The sequence below is a fragment of the Curcuma longa genome, unplaced genomic scaffold (assembly GCF_044706935.1).
Source record: "Curcuma longa cultivar G26 ecotype Majalengka, Jawa Barat unplaced genomic scaffold, ITB_CL_G26_1.1 contig_143, whole genome shotgun sequence".
In the NCBI taxonomy this organism is placed as follows: Eukaryota; Viridiplantae; Streptophyta; class Magnoliopsida; order Zingiberales; family Zingiberaceae; genus Curcuma; species Curcuma longa.
In genome coordinates, this window is record NW_027429724.1 from 39,659 (window position 1) to 59,508 (window position 19,850).

Sequence of the window (19,850 nt, forward strand, 5' to 3'; positions counted from 1 at the left end):
TAATGAAACCCAAGGCAATTTTTATCAGTATTTTCATCAAAAGAGAAGGAAAAAATTGCAATAGAAATAGTATCACAAAATTTAGTGTCTGTGTTGTCGGACTTCAAAAGTTTCACTACCAAGCCTGATCTCGGTTGCTATCTCTTATCGTGACCGCTCGCCCCTATTGAAACCCTGTAACTCCATCCTTGATCTCTCTAATCTTTGACAGTGACAACCTCTAACTTCTATGCACCTTTTCTATATTCATGCCAAATTCAGCCAATCACTCTCATATTGCTGTTCTCCCATCTATCCAACTAGTGAGTTATCCTTCACATCTAACCACTTCACAAGGATAGTTACTACCCTCACTAGGGTTTCTTTTTAACTAAGAACCACAAATAATCTAGCCTCATGTATATATTGGTTAAGAGCAGTGATCATCCTTGCGTGCACATTGATGACAATGAATTACTTCCCTCGCACACACTTTACTCGATGTCACCCCCTCATGTCGAACCACCTAGGGAGGAAAATTGCTATCTTTGCTAGGCAGTGACTCTCTTACCTAGCCACCTAGTAAAGGCAGTTGCCATCCTTTAAGTTGTCCACAGATTGGTAGTTTAGGTCCAATGAATTCTACCATAGTTTTGTGTATATAAACTAAAGGTTGTTGGATTACTCAGTGGAGCACAAATAAGATCCTTGTAAGTATTCGAGACTTGACAAGGCTAAAGAAACTACTAGCGAGTTACATATCTGTGCCCATTCGGACACAATCCTATTCAGTGACACCCTCTTGATTTGAACTTGACACACATAAAAAGTCCAAATCATTTCACTTGTTAGCCTCCTTTCAATCACTTTCCAACTAAAGCCAAGTGATTAGGAGATAATGATAGCTAGTGGAGGTTTCATTTTCTTACATCTGTGTATTTCTGGAGATTGACTACTGCAGAAGATATGGCTGAAATATCAAGTACCTTGTTTATAGTAACATGTAACAGTGTCTGCAAGAAAACAGATGATACACGTTGGAGGATCAACTAATCATCGGCATGTGGGTTATTCAAACAAGTTCCACAAGGAGAATGATGGATGTATCAGATAGAGACCCCATGGGAGATTGACAGCTAATAAATTGAGTGACATCTCAATAATCTTACTTGATGGTATTGATTTGCCCATAAACAAGTGTGCAAGAATAGAATAAAGAATAGAAATTGTGCAGTTAAATGCAACCATCATCCATGCATGTATAAGTATTATAACTTGTAGTAAAAGAAAGTGTCGAGATAGGATTTGCAAGAGGAAGTAGTATCTGAGATAGTGTTGCATTACATGACAGTTAAACAGGAAGATAAAGTGCAAAGAGCTGAGATTCTAACAAATTTTCTGTATGATTCGGAATCAACAAACCCTTTCAATAAATCTAGGATATTTTCGCAACAAGACTAATGCTCTAGTGTTGTTCTCAATGTTGTAGATTGTTGGTCTCTAGTGTGTCAGGAAGGAGATGAAAGACATGCTATCATGAATTCCTAATGCTAGAAGTCTCACTACCCTCCAGTTTCTTTGAAACAAACCTGCAGCCAACAAGCTCCATGATGGTTGAAATTCTTCAGAGAGCCTTCTTAACTTGGAAAAACCCTGATCGCTCTTCATTTGCTGCTGCAACATCTTCAGGGGATGCAACAGCAACTGCAACACCTTTGTTCTTCACTGCTTCAATGGCATCCGCGAATTCCTTGAAGTGTGTTAGACTGCATAGCAGAAAGACACCTTAAGTCACATGTCCCAACGTAATCATACAATTGAACTACAAACAATTAGATAGAACATCAAATGAACCTGGTTGATAAAATTTCTTCACGCCTTATTTCGCGTTCCTCATCTGTCACACCCAGTAAGTATCGTAGTAGACTGAAAGAAATAAATGCCAGTTAATACCATGTCTTCTACATTAAAAATCATCAAGAATACTAACAGCTCAAAATTATGTTGGGACCATAACAAAAAAAAAATACTAGACATCAATAAAAATCTGAACAAGTAATATAAACTTTGCATAAAAATAGATAACATCAGATCCAGTACCAAATATGCTACACAAGTTCATCTTATTCGGATGAATTAGTAGCAGTTCATTAATTCAGATGAAACAGGAGCAGCCAGGATGAAGTTATTTGAGGTGACATTTTTCCTCTGATTATAGTTAAAGTGATAGGGAAAAGATGGACAATTCTCGATAAAGGAAAGAGGTGGATAACTCTTGGTAAAGGGAAGAGGCAGATAACTTCTGGTAAAGGGAAAAAGGAGGAAAGTAAGCTCGTGATTAGCAAGAGGCAATGCTTGTTGCCTTGAGATTTCTCAAAAGGTTGACATTGTAGTTGGCCCCTCCTACCCAATGTTGCCTACGGCCCTGTGGCCTCAAGGTGAGTGCCTAGCTAATGAAAGAGCTCCAAGTGCTTGGTTTGTTCAAGTGGATCTAGTTTGTTCTTTTGGTGGACTTTTGACTATTGACCCACTTGACCATGCACATATTATCTTATTATCAGTTGTACATGCGGCACAGGAATTGAGCCCTACTCACAATGTATGTCATAATAATGGTGGGTAGAATCAATGGAAAATTTTACCCACGTCACTATCTTAAAGACCAAATTGTAAGTCACTAAATGAGAATAAAGCGGACTAGGAAAGTAAAAGTGAGTATGATATACATGGCCATCTAGAATTTTGATGAAAAATCATTAAGCCAGCCAGAACTAATTTAAATTGAACACATGGCATACACTCTTCAAACTCCAGAAATTCTGAAATGTCCATAACATACTTTTAGAGGGTACTATAACATACTTTTGAATCATAATTGCCAATAATTTTCCTGATGACTGTCGTCTCCAAAATACCCTTTTATGGTACAGGTATGCGGTTACAAGAAAAGAAAATCATGGCTTATTGAAAACTTTTAGAGGGTTATTCATCCTGAATAGTTTAAGTATTTGGAGAAATGTAAATGAACCTTGAATCTAGCCAAACAGGTAGTTATAAAGAACTGGAAGTGGCATCATGCATACCTGGTATATCCTTTTGCATCAGGAAGCTGGTATGAGTCCACATCACCAATGGTACCAATAATGGCCTTAGTGAGTGTATCATCATCTAGTTCCAGATCACGAAGGAAGTTGGCAGTTCCATCATATACATCTATAGTTTTTAATAGATTTGGATCCCGATAGGACAAATATGAAAATACACCTGTTATAAAACCCCAAATTAAGTCAAAAAGAAAATTCATATTTTTCTAACAAATTCAAATCAGTTAGCAAGAACAGAAACTTAGGATTGCCTGAATGAGTATCAAAATCACAAAAGCCTCCATATGCACCACCACTGACTCGTACACGATCCCATAACCATGTGTTACCAATGTGCTTGGAGATGACGTAGGCACTTCCATGGAGCTGATACCCTGTTTCATATATGTTACCAGCCTTCCCAACATAATTTACCTGCAGAGCATATGATGAGAAAAGTTTCTAAAAGGATAAGGAGCTCAAACTTGTCGAAAGTATTTTGGATGACGAAAATTTCACCTGGGTAGGAATCACAATGGCTTCATTTCCAGGAGAAATTAAAGACTGCCAGGAGTCAGTCTTGAGTGGTCGAGTATTTGGTAGTGAACAAATAAACTTATCCAGGTATTTCATGGAGTTTGTCAAATTCTTTCCATCAGCAGTGACATTAATCAAGCAACCTTCCCGACTGAGCAAGGACCTACGAATCTCATCAAGTGAAGAAGAAATTCCTTCCCAATCTTCATCAACTCTCTTCTCAAGATTTTGTATAAACTCAAAATAACTGGAGAAATTCAGATTAAAGAATTTTAAAATTCCATATAAGTTTCAGTATAGATATTGTAATAGATTATTTTCCTGGATACTAATAAAGATAGTAAATCACAATGTCAAATATATCTTTAATGTAAGCCTAACTCAGAAATGTTCCATCAATATCAGATGTCAGAAAAACACTACTGCAAATATATTAAAAATTAATGAATACTGAAATGACATAATTTGATGCTTTTTGGAACAAAATGTTTTAAGAAACCAAATTAAATAAATAGACCTGACACCACCCATCTGTTCAGAAATCCATCCTGCAACATTTAGCTTAGCATCCATTCTTCTAGCTGCAATTCCATGACCACTGCCTCGTAATTGGCTCTGGAACCAATGACATAAAGGAGTTTTAATATCAAGCAGTATTGTAAAATTTAGACCACCAAGTGAACTGCATCTGCCAGTGTTTTCCAACATGGACCAGCAAACGAACTAGTGGAGGCAGCAGTTCACAGGTTGTACTTGTCAAACTGGCTGAACCAGTCCTGACATATCTTAAAATTTCTGTGCTCACATGCACAAAAATCCAAAACAAAAAACAAAAAAAATTGTTTACCTCCATTCTTGCTTTGCTTTGGGAAACAAATTGCTTAAAGCGTAGTTGATCAGTGAACTGAACATCCTGGAGAACACAATTGATCTGTAGGCCAATAATAGTGTCAGGTTCTAGTACGAGTGCTGAATATCCTAGAAGACAATAAGTTTTTATAGTGCAACAGTAGAGGCGAAGGAAATGACAATACCAGGTTAAATAGATCTTCCACCCTAGCTGCCATTGCTTTTCCCCGGACAATAAGATGGGTGCATGGATCAGCACTTCCCCGCACAGAAGATGTAAAAGGATAAACTGAAATTCCTCCAGTCTTTCTCCCAATCAGTTGATTTAGTTGCACAAAGTCCATATCTTTGGTGCCCATTTCTAACAAAGACTGACTGGAAAAGAAGATTTGAGTTAAAATTTTTCTGAAGAAACAAAAGATTCCAAAAAATAACAAGACATGGAGATTGTTGTGCAAATTTTGATCAAATGGTTTCACTCACCAGAATAATGGGACAAGCTGAAGAAGTTCTTTTTTTAGGTAATTCAGATCAAACACAATTTCTGAATAGAGAACGTCATTTGTGAAAAGGTCATGCTGCAAAACCTTTACCCCATTGATTTCTCCAATCTATAATGAATTGTGTTATATACTGTAACAACTGGTGCTCACTCAGAACAAAAATTCAAACTAGAAAAATCTGTTAATCAAAAGTTTACTGTCCATCATCTCACAATCATGATCAGACTCTAGTAGAAACCATATTAGATATTCCTAAGCAGGAACCAATTCCATTACAAGTGAAGGCACTTGTACTTCTGATAAACATTAACCATGGAACTGAGGTAGACTGAATATTGTGGGAGGTGACATAGGATTAAGGGATGATTTTTACTCATGCCAAGCATATATTGAAGGTGAAAATAAAGATGTAAAGACTTACTTCAGTTGGAATGTTAATAGGTTTCTTGGGAATATCATGTAAGGATAAACTTGGAACAGATCTTAAAGCTTCTGGTGGATCAGGAGTCTCTTGTTTTAATCGTAGCTCTTGTGTAGCCCGTGCAAGCTCAGCAAGATCTTCTTCTGTCATGCTGGCTTTAACTTTCTTAAGGGTTTCTTTCTCATCTGCTTCATCACGAGAAGCTTTATCTGGATCAGGCTGCAAATGATAATTCCTTAAAATGGCATCACCAAGAAGTACCAAATATAAGATTGTACAAATACCTGCATCTCAACCGTGACACGATGAGGATTATTTAAGATGAATTTCTCTAAGAGTGGGGAAAAGACAGCTTTTGATCCTTGTTCTGCTATACGTGCTTTTAAAGATTGCAGTGGCTTCTCATATCTCAGAGGTTCAAAGGGATCCAAATCATATATCCACTTACCCTAAAGGATAGAATATTCTGAAGGTAAGGTTGACATGGAACAACAACCATTGTAATTTATTTTTTTTCAATAAAAATAGTATAACAACAGAAATTCATACAATGGAGCGAAGCATCAGAGATAAGCCTCTTGGGAATGAACCTGTGTTGTTCTCCCTAAGTGAGAACTCAATTGTGTTCATGGATGCTTCAATAGCTTCAGACGCGAAACCTTCCACTGTCAGATTCTTTAGTGTTTCTATAACCAATTCCTCGACCTTATGGATATCATCCTGAGAGACACCTTTTAGTCCAATGCTGAACTGAGGCTGAAGAAGCTCATCTTCAATTCCACCACCAACAATAGCATCTCCCAAGCCACTTTCTAACAGAATCTTTCTTAGTGGAGAAGCTGGTGTTCCCAACAAAAGGTGATCCAAAAAACCAAGTGCAAGCTCTGTCTCCAAGTCTAAGGGCTTTTCAGAGAGCAGCCAGTTAACGCAGACCATGTGTTTCTTCTTGAGATCACCACCATCACCAGCTGGATACTTCTCAACAATCCTCAATGGCTCCTTGAACAGCTTTTGTGGTAAAATTTTTGATTCATTAGGGGCAGAACTTGATTCAAATTGATCAAGATACTCTGCATTTAGATATAAAAATAGGTTAAATGTGTGCAATACTAAGCATTGATGTGCTAGTTTACCAGTGTCATAATGATTTCACCTTCCATTAGAAAGGTCCAACTATAACTAAGTCAGAAAAACCTGACAACTAGAATTATTATTAGTTACAATATATAAATTTGATTGAAAGTTCTGAATTCATGGAAGAAGTGTTCTTAATAAGATTGTTATGTAACGAGAAAGATTGTTTCAAACTTAATCTCTAATAAATGAATATCTTCACCTAGCAAAAAGGTTCAATGAAATAAAATAGTAAGAAAAATCCAAATGTTCCAGAGAATATACAGTAAGTAGAAAAGTCATTGTGAATGCAAACTGTGTCTAAGATCTTCAGACAAGAAAATATTCCCAAGTTCACAGAACCAATTTACAAGAGCATATTGACAGAATAATAAACAGAAACAGCAAAATTAATTTGGAAAATAAAGCATACCACTTAAGAACCGTAGTCGCTCATTTGGATCATCATCCCCATAAAACCATATCCTAGCATTGCTCGGGTGGTAATATTTACGATGGAAATCCTGAAATAGAAATGGTAGAATGTTATATTTTTGCCAATAATCATTTAGAAAAGGTTAATGAATATAACTGTTTGAAACGCATGTGTACTGATTTCTCTACATGTCATTTTCTATTTTCCTAAAAGTTCATTCGAAACTTTAGTGATATCAAACAAAGGATGTAAGTACACTAGTTATATTAATTAGAACAGAAAGTAGATAAACATGTTGAGATAAATGATTGTGCAATTATGCAGCACAAGAATAATTTCTACAACAAATAGAATCTAAAATATAGATTACAAAGAAACAAATGCTCATATGAAGGTCAAACATCAAGACATATCACAAAGAAAATAAAGGGCAAGATAGGTAGATACTTTCTTCACAAAACACAACTAATGAGTCCAATGTAGGTAACTGTTGAAAGAGACAAGGACAACCTACTAAAAGTCTAAGATCTAAGAAATAGTATCCATTATTGAAATACCAAAGAATCAAAATCAGGTTGAGTACCAACCAAAGAAAATCTAAAAAGATTAGCCAAAAATATTAAATGCTATAAGCAAGATTCTAAAAAATATTTTAGGATAAACAACGAAAGCACACAATAGTCTTTGTCTAAGCTACATGTGATTGCTACATGAATATTTTCCCTCCATTGAGCTCTATGCATGCATTGGATGAGAACATTAGTTTTTCTAGCATCCTAGTGGGATTATTATCCCCATAAGTTTCTGAGAACCAAATTAAATAAAGCCCCCAGGAAATTTGATTTTTCTACATATCAGTAAATGTGTCTCAATAAACTAATGTAAGTTGGACTTAGACCAGCACAATTGGAATTGGAATATGCCAAGGATCCAAATATAATTACATCTAAATCTGACTTCAACATCACTTCTCTTTATTTTTTGACAATCCATGTGTCTGGGATTCGCCTAACTAATTCTGGACGTAGATGACCTTCTTTCCTAGTTCCCCTACCGGTAAATCCAAAGTACAACTTATGCACACTCAGAGGCCGACCTTCAAAATCATCTCCACTAGAATTCGTATTTTCCCTTTGAGTGTTTTACCACTGCACCACACCCGTGGAGGCAACATTACTTCTCTTTGTGATTGACTTGTTGTAAGTTCTTTACTTGGAGCTTCCCCTCTTTCCCTCCTTGTGACCAGCTGATGAAATCAAAGAATGAGCAACAAGAAGAGAACTTCTTATCTCAGCTAGCTCTAAATGGCGCCAGACAAAGTAGGCTCTGACTCACGGTGCTAATGAAACTGTGTATCAGCATGGGTGACATAGTGAATCAGTGGCATACACTAGTGTCGACACAATATCAGTATCAGTTAGCCAACTGATACCGATTGCCAGTTAAAACCATGATTCTAACAACCTTAGTCCATACATCATATTATACTCACATTCAGCAATATATACAAATAACTTCAACAACAGTAGATATGAGTCTGTTTCACAGAAAAGTTGGTTTCTTTGAATCTCTCCAGAAAAAAAATGGCATCAGTGACATGACACCCCTGTTGTCAACAGGTAAGAACACCACCAATATCTCTGTAATAGAAGTAGCTTCTAGGATAATTAATGCATGGTTAAAATATCCAGAGTCATCAAACAAATTCTAACATGAAGTCCCTTAACACATGAATTGAGTACCAACCTGGGATATGAACTTACGTCCAGCAATTGCTTGTTTGCATATTTATCCTTTGTCTTTAACATCTTTAACAAAACCACAACTACAATGAGCATTACAAGCATCAATACTTGTAAATTGTAACTAATCTTACCTCAAAAAAAAGAGAAATGAATAATGGGATTGAATGTTTTATGTTTCTTAGTATGAGTACAAAGGACTATTCTCTCTTGTAAAAATTAGATTCAGTTACACTTTAAGTGCAACTAATTCTAGTACTCCTCAATAACTGTAGTCCTTGTGTGATCTCATATCATTACCTTTTCCTAAACCATTAACTGAACCATTTTCATTTAATCAAGGACTATGGTGCCCAGATAAGTGAATCAAACAGATTCAGCCTTGAAATCAATTAATGCAATTAAGGTAAAAATCATGACCCTAGTTTCTATAGCAAATACCAGGTGGTACAATGAGAAGTAGCAGTGCTCCTAACCAGTCAAAAGAAAGTATATATGCTGAAAACCATTAAACATTGGCAAACATCTGCAGTACAACTAGCCAGTAGAGGTCATAATTATAATGGTCAAATAAATACACTTAAACATGTTAGCAGAAATGAAGTACTCAACTAATTAAGATATCGCAGAATATTTTGAAGTGCTCTAAGATACAAACCTTGAATTCTTCAAATGTAAGTTTCGGAATGACCTTTGGATCACCTCCACTATCAACACCATAGGTATTTTCAGGGAAAAGGGCCTGAACATTTCATTACAGAATGTCTATTAGGCATCCTAACTTTACTGATCGATGAATTTAAGGTGACTTTAAGGTGCAATCAGCCAAAAGGCATATTTACAAAAGAATGCAAAGCAGAGAAAGATGAAAATAAAATAAAAAATCAAGAAACAAGATCAAACAAAATACATAAATTTGAAGGTTTGAAGAAATGACTATTGAATTCACATCTATGTTGGATCTATGTAAATCTTCAAATATTGATGAGTACAATAAGAAAACAACAGTAAGCACATTTTCTCTTGAATTTTCTAGTTTATGCTTATGCATTACTTAAATTAGTAATTATTCCACAAAGATTAGTATTTGCAAACTAGTCAATTCAGGGATTAAACCAACTGACTTTTTGCTTGGGAGTTTTTCTCCAATGCTCACTTGGTTCTAGTGACAAAATAAAAAATTGAATAAACTAAAATCTTATAACAGACAACCAAAACATACTGTTCCAATAAACCGAAACTCAATACTACGTGACACAAACCAATGTCGCTAGTATCAATCATGTCGATGAGTATTGAGTCATGCTAACACTCGACACTACTTGCCATGATACAACTCAGGTCAACATGTATTGAAGTGATGTTGTCTTATCTTCTTTCTTTTTCTTCATCTTTTTCCTCACAAATTTTTATAATTAACTTATAGATAACATCAACATTATCTAATATTTAAAAAATAATTATATTACATTGTTTTAAAAGGTAGCCACCTTGGTGGTTTCGACAAGAGACGCCCTGATTTAGTTTTATATGGCGAATATCATAATAATGAATAATAATAATAATAGGAGATATTTGAGAGAATAATTGTGAGTGTAATTTCTTATTTTGCAAGGTTGATAAAGAACAAAAAAACTTGCCTGTTGAGTTACCCTGCCTAATATATTATCAGGCTGGGAATAAACTCCTTTCATCTCATTGAAGACAACACCTGAAGTAACATGTTGAGTGCTAATCATTAGAAGTTCCATCAGTAACGAAAAGAAAGTTTACTTGAGAAACATTTTAATTTGGAAATAATAAGAACAAAAAACAACCTTTATATGAGATATCTTCTTCAGGATGGTTAAGTTCATAATGCCAGCCTTCCTGTTGAAATGTTTGAAAGTCCTCAACGCATTTAGGAAAGAAAACAGCATCCAAGTACACATCAACCAAATTGTAGAAGTCCTGATAAGAATTTCAATCAGAGAAATGTATAGTCTTGTTACACATATGTATACACAAGATGCTTTATACTTACCTTTGTATTTGTTGAAGCTACTGGATAACATGTACGATCTGGATAGGTAAATGCATTTAGAAATGTATGCAAACTACCTTTCAGCAACTCAACAAAGGGTTCTTTCAGAGGGTACTTTCTCGACCCACACAGCACACTATGTTCAAGTATGTGAGGTATGCCAGTTGAATCATTACTGCCAATAAAAGAAAAACACAATGAATTTGTTGTTTCACCGAATCATCACATGTTACAATCTCGTTCAATCATTTCAATGCAAAATGTCAAACAGAATAAATCCTGAAAGTAGCTTAATTGAAATTAGAGGTGTCTTGTAAGTAACCAAGTTGGGTAACAAAAAAAGCAAAAAACATAAAGTGACAATGAGAAAGCAAAAAATAAGAACACGATAAACTTATATTATCTTGATACAATAATTATTTATTCAGTGAAGGAAACAGACTAATGTCATCCTAGGTAGTATCTGTGCAGGGTTATGCATCTATAGAAGTAGGGTATTTACAAAACTTCCAGATATTACATGAATACATGATAAAAAAAGGTGGATATAGTGTACTCACGGAGGAGTTCGGAAAATAATGCCAAAAACTTTATTCTCATCATCATTTGACACAGACATAATTTCTGCACCTGTCTTCCTGTGCCTATACAGTACAGCTGTAGATTTGCATTCATCTATCGTCTGTTCAGATATTATTTCAAATCCAAGTTTCTCAGCAAAATCATTCCTTCTATCCGATTCTGAAAACAAGAAAATTAATGGACATAAGAAATTTACTTCAACTTACAACACATACAACAAGAAATTAAAATAATAGCCTCATTTGTATGTATAGAATATAGTGGTAACATTGCAAAAAGCACTGAGAACTCAACAAGATATTGAACAAGTGAAGGACAAACTTAACATTTGCATGCACATACTAGAAATTGATAGAAAAACTGGAAAATGATTTCATATATAAACAACAAAGAAATTTAAATTTAATGTGCTAAAATCCCTCAATACTTCAGCAGGATTTTAGGCATAATTTATCTCAATTATTTTGCTTTCTAATATTGTTATTCAACTACAAAATACCTAACCAAAATTGGGTCTTACAAATTCTTTGACAAAATGTGAAACCAAAATAATATCCAATTAAAAGGACAAAAAAATTAAATATGATAGTTTGCATAAATAAACAGAGCCTTAAATCAGTAGTGATAAATGAAGTAGATAGCATTTGTGACCCTTTTTACAACTACAGTTTCCACAGACAAGTGAATATGCACCTCTAATGCACTATCTAATACCGATGTTCAATTTTCTGATTTAACTTGATCCATCATACGCCATCAACCTAAAGAAACTGAAATTGATGGAAATCAAATGGAAGCTACAACCGACTAGTGAAACAAAGCCAAGATCAACATATTAGGTAAACATACTATTAACCAAAAGGGAAAAAAAATGTCAAAGCATTGATAAATAAATCTCTGGAAACAAAAGAAATCCGCTAGAAAAATCAAGCAAAAATTCAACTTTGCGTCAATAAAAATAATAAAAGGGTTCCCGCACTGTAAAACTAAAATCAAAATCAATTCTTTAAAACTGGAACGAGAAAGAAGGAGAGAAACGCCCGCCATGCTCCGTTCCTCTTATCCATACCTCTCTCGACGGGGGAGGTAGAGACTGCGCGGATGGAACTGATAGGAAAGCCCCGCCCCAGGCGAAGCGGCGGCGCGAGGCGCGGCCGCCAAAGCGAAGAGCCGGCACAGGGCAGGGGGCGGAACTGCTGCGGCCGCCGGGGCCTGCGGAGGTTGGAGGAGAAGAGGCGGGACGAGGAGCGCGGCGAGAAGAGAAGTCGCTTGCACACAGTGGCGGAGCATGACAAGGAGCGGAGCAGCGCGACCCCCTCCATGACGCCCGCCGCCCTTGCCTTTGATTTCTTGGAGAGAAGGCCAAGACATGGAGCTTGAAGATAAATAGGCGATTGTGTAGCGTTGATATTTTGGAGTGTGGGCCGTGGGCTTGAAAGGTTCATGTGGGCTCAACACTACCAAACATATTTGCAATTCTCTCCACAAAATTATTTTATTTTAACTAAATCTAAATTTTTATAAATAAATAAAATTGAGATTTAATTGCTCAAAGTAAATACCATGACTTTTTTTTTTTTTTGCCCTCGGATCATGATTGAGTTGGTTATTGCGGGACAGACTTACTGAAATAGACAAGGGTCGAATCTCGACGAAGTCGAGGTAATGCCCTTCTCCGTAGTGGTCAACTGCAACTTCTTGATTTACCTCTTCATAGTCATGAGATCGACCGTGTAAGATTGCTAGGGTGACAAATTCCACCTTATGTTAAAATATTGAAGGACCAACAAAATTTAAATATTGTGTAAGACCATTGTTTGTGAAATACATTATAATCTTATAAAGGAAAGATGATGGATTTTAATGAATGAATATTGTCACTCTTAAATTATAAGTTTTCTTTTACTAGATTTTAATTTTTTTAGGATTTAAGATTTGGTCTAAGTATAATATAAAATTCACATAAATTCATCATCAAAATATAAAGTTTCATATATAAAAATAGTTAAGAAAGATAATTACACTATCAAATCCCTAAATAATGCTCATAATGTAAACAAGCAAACTCACTAAACAATCGAGAATAAATATTTTAAACGGTTAAATAAGACCAAATTAAGAGCTTCATTCGTCAAATTTGAACCAAGCCTAAGCTAAGAAAAGAAACTAAGTTAAACTTGAACTTGGTTAATTTTACATTTGATTCAACTTGATTTTATTATCAATCAAGCTTGAACAATATAAAATTTGATTCAGTTTGATTCGTTTACAGAACCCTAAAGCCCTCTAAGCATTTTGCATTAACTTTTGATAGTTTCTTTATGTTTTAAGGTGCCTCCCTCAAATAACAACTCAAACACACAGAGAGCTTGAGAAAATCTTGTTGCGGCGATTAGAATGACAAGGAGCGAAGGCGAAGAAGCACAACAAACAACTAGAAGTGAGGGGTGAGTGATCTTGAGAGAACCCATGTTAATTAATGACCATATTTGGAGGATTAGCTAGATTCTGTAGACAAGCAAGTGAGAGATTTATGCTCTAGTTGGATGGGGTGAGAGAAGATTTATTAATGGAAGGGAAGAGAAAGGAAGGCAAGGGAAAGGAAAGTAAAATATTTATGTTCTCTTTGTTTACAAAGGATGGAAGGTTCATTAACGTAATATGTATTTACTTGTTTGAGAAGAAAGGAAGGGAAATAAAGATTAAATATATAAAATTATAAAAATATTCTCACTTCTTACAAAAGACAACGTATGTAGAAGGATTATAAAATTCTGTCAATATTGTATGTAAAAGTTCAGAATATAAAAAATTTTAAAATAGACAACACATGCTCTTTAGATAAATCTCTGTCTTTGGAGAAAGAGAAAAGGAAGATTAAGATTATTTGTCTCTGTCCTCTTAAATCTTATCCTCGAAAAGATTTACAGTGAAGGACGATGCCGACGTCATAGAGTGCAAGCGGTTAGACACTGGACAATGACGACGCGCATTCTGTGAGAAATGACGATGCAAAGATGAGATATCTAAATAGATGAGTTAATTTGAGAATTAATATCTTAAAATATGGATAAAATTAAAATAAAATATTTTTTAGTTCTCCTTTCCCTTCCTTTTCTGCAAAAGGTGGAATCCGCCACCTTAGCGGCTCCATACGATCGCCCCCACGACCATCTGTGAGGAGGTAAATCAAGAAACTGCAGTTGGTCATGACGCAGGAGGGTATTGCCTGGCTTCACCAGGATTCGAACTCTTGCCCTCTTCTGCAAGTCTGCTGCGTTGTAACCAACTCAGCTATGCCCCGGGGGCTCTCCTTTCCCTTCCTTGATAATCCCAGTAGCCACATCTCTGGGGTGGTCGGCTCGGTCCCACGGAAGTTTCCCACCGACCACCAGGGTAAATCGGGAAGCGCATACGGCGGGCAATCTAGATGCCCAGCATCCTTTGATTGGGTTCCCCATTTGGAGAAAAATTCCTGCAAATACACCGTAGCTAGGGATCGAACTGCGGGTCCCTAAGTTACAATCCGGATGTCCTACCATTGCACCATTACCCCGGGGACTCTCCTTTTCCCTTCCTTACACCCTAAATGAGAGGGTAAGAAATTCTAATAATGCATGAGTATGAAAAAATAAACTGAAAAGTTTTACCTTTCTCTTTCTTTTCCTCCTTTCCATCTTTAACTCATTCCATCCTAAACAAGAGTCAAAATTCACCTTTCCCCTTATTATCATCTCTTCTCCTTTCTTCATCTCCTCCCGAATAAAGTATTAGGTGAATATATATATATATGATTTATATGGATAGTGGGCCTCACTTGCGTTTTCCAATTTCCTAAACAAAACCTTAGATGAATTTTGATGATCTATATGACCTTGATGATAGTGAATTAAGAATATTAGGCTAAACCAGTGCAGTTGATTCATACACTAGCTACAAAACTTGATCAGAAACGAGGAAGATGACTGTGAAAAATAAATTAAATGAGCAAGTCCAGTTATTGCAACGAAAGATCCTTTCATCATCCCCTTCCCTTCCCAATTGGTTTCTGAGCTGGACTAGATCATTCATTATTAATGGTGCAGAAAATCACAACTTCATCAGTTACTACCCTACACTGAAAGAAATATAATTAAGCATAGGGACAGCGAAGATCTAATGGAGCAGAGCAGCAAAGATTCTGCACAGTTTCTACATCCTGGACTTTTGTCGGAATCCACTTCCTGATGTCGGTCGGAAACAGGCGCTAGCTAGCTAGCTCTCGATCGTCTGCTAGCTAAACCTTCAGGTCAGTCCTCTCCTCTCCTGCTGCACTCTAATTTTAAATCATGCAGCAGATTGGAAGCGAGCAGAGGCAGAATGGAGACGGAGAGAGCTACAAGACAAAAAGGAGGGAGGCAGAGCTGTACTGCCAAAGGCCAGTCACGCTCGAGTGACGGACAGGGAAAAGTTGAAGTCGGACATCTTTTGGCACATGATCGATCGTTTGCTTTGCTTTGCTTTGCAGCTTGCAGTACTGCAAGAAATTAAAGCCACTGTACGTACGTGCTTCTGAAATCTCCAAGTTAAGTAATCCTGAAAACAGTGGCGACGAGCTAGTGATCGGAGACAGTGATCACAAGTGATTTGAGTATAATCATCCATGTTCATGTTCATGCATCTGGAAAGAGTATTGCTGAAGCCAAAGAAATATGATCATGAAACTCTCATCAGGCTCAGTGATATAGGAGAGCATCAGAGCAAACCCAGTATGAACGTATAGGACATCAACTATGGCGGTCTACAATAGCCACTTCATCCATCACAAATTACAATGACGTTGAGTTGGTTATGTGATAGATTTATCGAAGTGGATAAGGATCAAATTTGACAAAGTCAACGAAATCCTCCGTTGTAGTAATATCTTTCTCCTCACAGTGATCAGTTGTAGCTTTTCAATTCCACCTTTAAAAAGAATTAATTAACTGTCACAACTCAAAGGCTCCTTTCCATGTATGAGGGAGAGCCTCTGTATTCATTGTTGTATCAAAATCAATAATTTATTAAGTGATTATTATTCATTTCTTAATTAATTTCATCAATTTTTATTAGTTTCTTTTTTTTCAACATTACACACATTATAATCTTACTATATTTGAAAAAACTCAATATAATTTATTAAGTGGGTGAACTGCCCACAATCCACTTGATATGATAAGAAAATTAAGCACCACATGACATAGTCAAGTCAAAAGTCAAATTGAACTAGAAATTATAAATTCAAAGCCGGAGCTCAAACAAACTTAAGTTGAGCTCGGGGCCGATCAAACAAACTTAAGTCGAGCTCGGAGTCTGATCAAACCGACTTCAAGTTAAGTCGGCTCTTGATAGAAGATCTCAAGTCAATTTTGTCGAGTAGTATTCAAGTTTGGTCCACCCAAATAGAAACTCTGATTCGATTTGACAATTTGACTCGGTCTTTGCTGAAGCACCTATTGCCAAGGGACACGGTTGTTGAAGCGTTGATCACTAAGAAAGGTGTCTCTCGACAATGAAAGGAAGATGTGTGCCTTTTGGGGAATCATGATCATCCTTTCACTTTCTATTTAAAGGTAACCAGTTACAGCACCAAAATAATCAATTCATAACTCTGTATTCTCTTTATTTTTCTCTATTTGTTCTCTCTATCTTTTCTCCAAAGTCTGACTTAAGCATTGGAAGGACTTTGCCAAAGTTCATCTTAGTCCCCCTTTTAACCTCTTTCTGGAGTCTTTTCAAACCTTTGTTCAAAGGACCTTCTTGCTACTCAGTGTTCTGAAAGCCAACCTAAAAGAAGTCAGTCTATTGAAGCCCGACCCGCAAGAGACCAACTTGAAGGAAGCCTGACCTGCCAGAGATAGATTTGAATGAAGATTGACCTAACTGATATTCAGTCAGTTGAAAGTACTTGATCGTGGTTACTTTGTTGAGTCATTCCATCCCTTGATCTCAGACCAGATCACCACCCATCAGGAATGTGTTGTATAAGTAAAAGTGAACAACCCGCAATCCAATTGATATGAAAACACATCATAAATAATTGTAAGATAAGAGTGAGCGACCTCGCAACCCACCGAGAATGATGCATCATATATAAGAGTGAATGATCTACAATTCACTCGTAATAAAATATATCATGTATATGCATATATACATACATGACTAGGATGAATGACCTATATATTCCATCCGAAAATGATATTTCATATAAAAATAGGATGAACAAATTACAATCCACCAGTGCAAAAAAAAATCATGTCAATTTGGTTGAAGCCTATGAACATGCAAAAAGACTCAAGGGTCCTTTTTGTATACGGAGTCAAGTGCTCTATAATTTTCAATATTTATTATATTCTTAATTTAGCATAAATAATCTCATAATTTTTTATAAATCATATACCTGAAACTTTATACACAAGAGGTATAGTCCTTTCCTTATTAATTCAATTAAGGGATGCGAATATTCCTATGTGTACCAAACCAAAGCTCTCTCGTATTATTCATCTATATGTGATTGCTTTAACATAGACATTTATATTGATTTGTCATCTACGGTTTCCATGATATTATAAATTTCTTTGTAGGGAGTACCTTAGGATTCCTTATGTTCCTTAATTAAGTTTTGAGTTATTCAATACTTTCTAACAAAGTATCAATGAGGAGATGACTACTAGAACATAAGGAGGACAAGCAAGTTAAAGGATATTATCAACCAATAGAAGTAACTATGAGATTATAATAAATTTTCTTCTAACAAAGATGTAATTTAAATCTCAAAGAATTTATACCTAATATTTTCCTAATAAAGACATAATTATATTATTATTTACTTTCTAACAATCATGCATTAAATTAATTTATAGAAATAAGCAAATACATACACTATAATTTTTAATCTACTTCCTATTTCATGATCAAGCTACAATCGATAAATGATTTTCCATTTTTGGTTGTTGTATGTTTGATCATGCACAAAAAACCTCCACTTAGCTTGTTCATGTCTCAAATCACATCGAATCACCTTAAGAGACCCTACATTCCTTTCACGAGTAGATCAACACGTGTGTTGTGAGTCGGTTGTCGAAGCCAACATACGACTTAGGTTGTTGTTCTTGGGTTCTCAAAATACCATCCTAAATTGCTCTTTTGTGATGATCTTAATTAAAAATGCTGCAATTTAAAATAAAAAGTTATGTTATGGTTGCCTTGGTCATCACAAGACCGCTAGCTATAGGTTGCATGTGGATTGTAAAGTTGCTAACAAACTTGATCTTTGCTTCTCCGGCGAACTACTTCATTGTCAAATTTGGCTACGAATAGGTCATAAACCACGCAAATGACATGCCGCGAAAGAGAGCTTGAGGAGGATGAAGACAACTGATAAAATGGAGAGAATGTGTTGCAATAACAATAGAAAAAGATTAGCTCCGTGAACCCTTAATTCAAGTGGGCTAGACAAATTAAGCAAACTTAATTATAAATTCAAGAAGGATACTCAGTATGACTTATTTGTCCTAATCTTTATATAATTAACTGAATACTGTTTGATTAAATATGCTCAAAACAACTAAAGCTCTAACTTTTCCTATCAAAATTATACGGCAGATCAGTCATGCTTGCTTAGTTCATTGATTCCTATTGATTAGTCGACAAATTAAAACACATCTAAACATAAACAGTAGTGACAAGCACCCAACATCTGCATGTGCAAAGCATGCATGTCAAACAAAGAAAAGAAAAGTTTTGAGCATGCAAGCATTGCATGCATGAGTCTCACAGGTGAATCCTCAGCCCTCACACAAACACATGCAGTACTGTTGTTCAAGAGCAAAGAATTTAAGGCCTTCCACTGCCACTGCCACTGCCATGCATCATTTGCATGCCCAGGGAAAGTTTTCCACACACCTTTTCACTACCCTTCTCACTGCACAGCACTTTTGCTGATCATCTCCATGTTATCACATAATCATACAGTAACTAAATGGTCCTTTTCCCCTTAAATATCATAAAGTTCATTATTATGATTCCTTGTGTTGGGCAGTACATTGAACTGAAACTACATCTATAGATATATTATTACTTTTTTAACATTTTAAGAGTTATTAAAAACTCTAAGAGCATTGATGAATCAAACCCAGTTGTGATAGAATTAATTATTAAAATCAAACTGATATGACTAATTTAATTGATTAAACTTAGTTTGAGATCAAGAAGTAACTTGATGACAAGATTATGTAAAATGACATGAACCATATAATTTCCTTTTTCATCCCTTGCGCCTTTCTCAGGTTAAATTATATCTATGATTTTCTTATGCCATGAAAGAGCCCTTGCACATCTGCAGCTGCTCCAATATGTTAATTAATCTACTAATTAATCTTAATGATTCTTATACATATTATAAACTCATTAAGCTATATGTATATATAACATCATTAGGCTGCAGGTTGGTGTAGGGTCTCATTTCTCAAGATGTAGGGAAAAAATTCTTTGAAGTAATTAAAAGGTTGAGTGTTAGTTAGTGAAGAATCAATTATATAATAAATAGAAAAAAGAAGATGGAT

The 19,850-nt window shown here is 35.7% G+C and overlaps 1 protein-coding gene across 1 annotated transcript; it reads right to left on the reverse strand.

Annotated features, from left to right (window-relative positions):
- Window positions 1-1,239: 1,239 nt before the first annotated feature.
- On the reverse strand, window positions 1,240-12,600 carry LOC141816108 (presequence protease 2, chloroplastic/mitochondrial-like). Its single transcript, XM_074703943.1, has 19 exons — window positions 12,338-12,600; window positions 11,247-11,427; window positions 10,687-10,861; window positions 10,481-10,613; window positions 10,304-10,374; window positions 9,322-9,405; window positions 6,919-7,009; window positions 5,922-6,442; window positions 5,657-5,821; window positions 5,373-5,591; window positions 4,932-5,059; window positions 4,634-4,823; window positions 4,447-4,530; window positions 4,117-4,214; window positions 3,582-3,846; window positions 3,335-3,497; window positions 3,063-3,243; window positions 1,834-1,905; window positions 1,240-1,745 (listed from the first exon to the last, which is right to left on the reverse strand). The coding sequence occupies exons 1-19, from the start codon at window positions 12,588-12,590 to the stop codon at window positions 1,604-1,606; spliced, it is 3,216 nt and encodes a 1,071-aa protein (XP_074560044.1). The 5' UTR covers window positions 12,591-12,600; the 3' UTR covers window positions 1,240-1,603.
- Window positions 12,601-19,850: the final 7,250 nt, after the last annotated feature.